The 3,129-nt window shown below is 41.9% G+C and overlaps 1 protein-coding gene across 1 annotated transcript; it reads left to right on the top strand.

Annotated features, from left to right (window-relative positions):
• The first annotated feature begins 898 nt into the window (after positions 1-898).
• Positions 899-2,587, top strand: LOC122301771. The gene has a single exon (XM_043113154.1). The coding sequence runs from the start codon at positions 899-901 to the stop codon at positions 2,585-2,587; it is 1,689 nt and encodes a 562-aa protein (XP_042969088.1).
• Positions 2,588-3,129: the final 542 nt, after the last annotated feature.

Genomic DNA, 3,129 nt, shown 5'->3' with positions numbered 1-3,129 from the left:
AGGATGTGTCAAAATTACAACGGTGGGCGTCTAGTTTGCAGTTTCCTAATTTTAATCTAATATGGAGGTGGGGGGAAAACTTTGGGTGTGTTGGAAAGAGGATGTAGTTATGGATGTGGTTGGTTTAACTAGCCAATCATTGTCTGGTTTGTTTGAGACTAATAGAGACAACTTGTTAGTAACTTTTATATATACTAAATGCTCTCTTAGTTAGAGCGCCAGGACTTGTGGAATCAGTTGAGTGGAATCTCGTGTGTGGGAACCGCATGGGTAGTGTTGGGGGACTTTAATATTATAAGAAGTAATGGGGAAAGGGTGGGTGGTAGGCTGAGGCCCATTTCGGCTATGGACTTACAATTCGATGGAAGGCAGTTGTCATGGTGCAATGGGCAGCAACGTATGGCGAGAAGTTGGGCAAAACTTGATAGGGTCTTGGTAAATAATGAGTTTCCATATAGGTTCGGCAAAGCGTTAGCCAGGTTGTTGAGTAGAAGAACGTCGAACCATTCACCTATTTTACTTTTGTTGGAGGCGAGGACTGAAAGGTATGGTCCCTTCCCTTTCAGATTCCAAAACGTGTGGATTGACCATGATAATTTTTTGGAGACAGTTCGCATGTCGTGGAAGAACCGATGGTATGTAACTCGGAGTTGTTGAAGTTAGCCTCTAAACTGAACCGCCTAAAAGTGAAACTGCGCAGTTGGAATAAGAAGGTATTCGACCATGTGGGTTATGTTATAAAGCAGCTGGAAGAGAGGTTTGATCACCTTGATTCTGATTGCAGGCATCTTATTCTGAAGAGACTGAGGTGGAGCTCCTTACCACTAAGGCTGAGTTGGAGATGTGGACTAAAAGGGAGGACATGAGACTCAGCCAACAAGTAAAAAAAACTTAGCTAATGGACGGTGACCAAAACTCCAAATTCTTTCATAATGTTATTGGGCAAAGGAGAATAAACTCTAGTGTAAAATCTATAAGGTTGCAAGATAAGACATTGCTAGAGTCGATGCAGAGGGTATATAAGGGTGCTATGAGGTATTTTGAAGAGTTCCTTTCCCAAGAGGACTCGGTTGTAATGCCTGATTTGAGTGAATTACTTGACTCAGCTTTCTCGGATGAGGTAGTGGCCAGATTGCAAGAAATTCGAGCAGAAACAGATGTGTATGAGGCGTTGGCTTCTATTGCGGCAGACAACAACTCAGGGCTAGATGGCTTTAGTTCAATTTTTTATTTGGATTGCTGGGATTTGATTAAATTGGATGTGATGGAGGCGGTGAAAGAGTTCTATTTGGGTGGGGAACTCTCCAAGTTTTATACCTCATCTTTTATTGTCCTTATTCCCAAGATTAAAAGCCCACAAGGTTTTGACAAGTTTCGGCCAATTAGTCTCTACAATGTTATCTACAAGGTGTTCTCCAAGACTCTGGTTGCAAAGCTTTCTTTGGTTCTTAGGGATATTATCTCACAAGAACAAGGTGTGTTTGTGAAAGGCCATAGTATTTTTGAGAATGTGACACTTGTGCAGGAAATGACAAAGGCTTTACACCGAAAGGTGCGGGGTGAAAATGTTATGTTGAAACTAGACATGAGTAAGGCATATGACCTTGTTGATTGGAGGTTTCTGGAACATGTCTTTCGTGCGATGTGCTTCCCTGAATTTTTCAGCAGGTTGGTCTTTAGGTGTGTTTTAACGCCTTGGTACTCGATAATGATATATGGTACGTTTAAAGGATTATTTAAATCCAAGAGGGGCCTTCGGCAGGGGGATCTACTTTCTCTGTACTTATTTATTATGTTAGAGGAGGTTTTCTCCCTATTGCTTAACAAGCGAATGTCTGAAAGGGGCATTTCTCATTTTTGCCTTCCGGCTGGTGCTCCTAGAATTACGCATTTACTGTACGCGGATGATGTTGTGATTTTCTCCAATGCTAGTAAGAGGTCTATTCGATGTTTAATGAGTGTCTTGAATGATTATGAGAAGTGGTCGGGACAGTGGGTGAACCATGAAAAGTCAGCTATCTTTTTCTCGAAGAAATTAAGTCTGTGCAGGAAAAGAGACATCTTGAATGAAACTAGGTTTGTAGAAGGTCATTTTCCATTCGTATACCTGGGTGTACCAATTGTAGATGGTAAATTCAAGGCTTGCCATTTTGGTCCTCTTCTTGGAAAAATGGGGAGGAAAGTGTCGGGCAGGAAGAGTAGGCTTCTTTCGCAAGGGGGTCTATTAATTCTTTTACGGCATTTCCTCTCTAGCATGCCTATGAATTTGTTGTCAACTCTTAATCTCCCTAACCTAGTTTTTAAGAAGTTACAGGGTTTATTTGCTAATTTTTTCTGGGGTGAACAGGATGATAAAAGTAAGTGGAAGTGGAGGGCATGGAAGAAGCTTTGTGTGCCGGTGAAGGAGGGAGGCATTGTTGTGAGAGATTTAGAGGAGGTTCAAAAATCGCTTTTCCTTAAATTTAGGTGGAATTTGCTGACAAAAAATTCTCTTTGGGCTAAGTTTTTTCGGGCAAAGTATGTGAAGCATGGCATTTTGTGCTTAATAATGAGGCTAGCTCGGGCTCTCTGTTCTGGAAAAGCATAATGGCAGTGATGCCTTCTTTGTGGGAGAATACAAAATGGAGAGTGGGGGAAGGAAAAATTTCCTTCTGGTTTGATCATTTTCTGGTGAATGGGCCTTTGTTCCGTGAGGTTAGTGAGGTGGTGGAACCTGATCTTATGATTCAAGACTTAGTTGTGGAGAACTACTGGGATGTGCAGTCAGGAGTTGCTAGGAAGCCAGAGGGCTGTAGAGTTTGTTGAATCGATTGGTTCTTTGAAAAATAAACAGGATACTTTCCTATGGCTCCATGAGAAGAGTGGCTGCTTCTCTACTAAATCAGCATGGGAGATAATCAGATTCAAGATGCCAAAGTTTGAATGGGCAAGATGGGTTTGGCATAAGTTCTTGCCGAAAAAGATTTCTTTGTGTATGTGGAAGGCAGTTTTTGGCTATCTAAGTGTGGATGCTCAGGTGCGGTGCCTTGGGATTGCTTTAAATTCTAGTTGTAATTGCTATTTGAGCAGGCATGTAGAAACATTGGAGCACGTACTCGGGAAAAGGGATTTTGCCATGGAGGTGTGGAA

This window comes from Carya illinoinensis, chromosome 2, assembly GCF_018687715.1.
Source record: "Carya illinoinensis cultivar Pawnee chromosome 2, C.illinoinensisPawnee_v1, whole genome shotgun sequence".
Taxonomy (NCBI): Eukaryota; Viridiplantae; Streptophyta; class Magnoliopsida; order Fagales; family Juglandaceae; genus Carya; species Carya illinoinensis.
This window is presented reverse-complemented; position numbering and strand designations above follow the sequence as displayed.

Excerpts from the sequence above, each read along its gene's own strand:
- LOC122301771 (XM_043113154.1), top strand. The coding sequence starts at position 899 with ATGGACGGTGACCAAAACTCCAAATTCTTTCATAATGTTATTGGGCAA.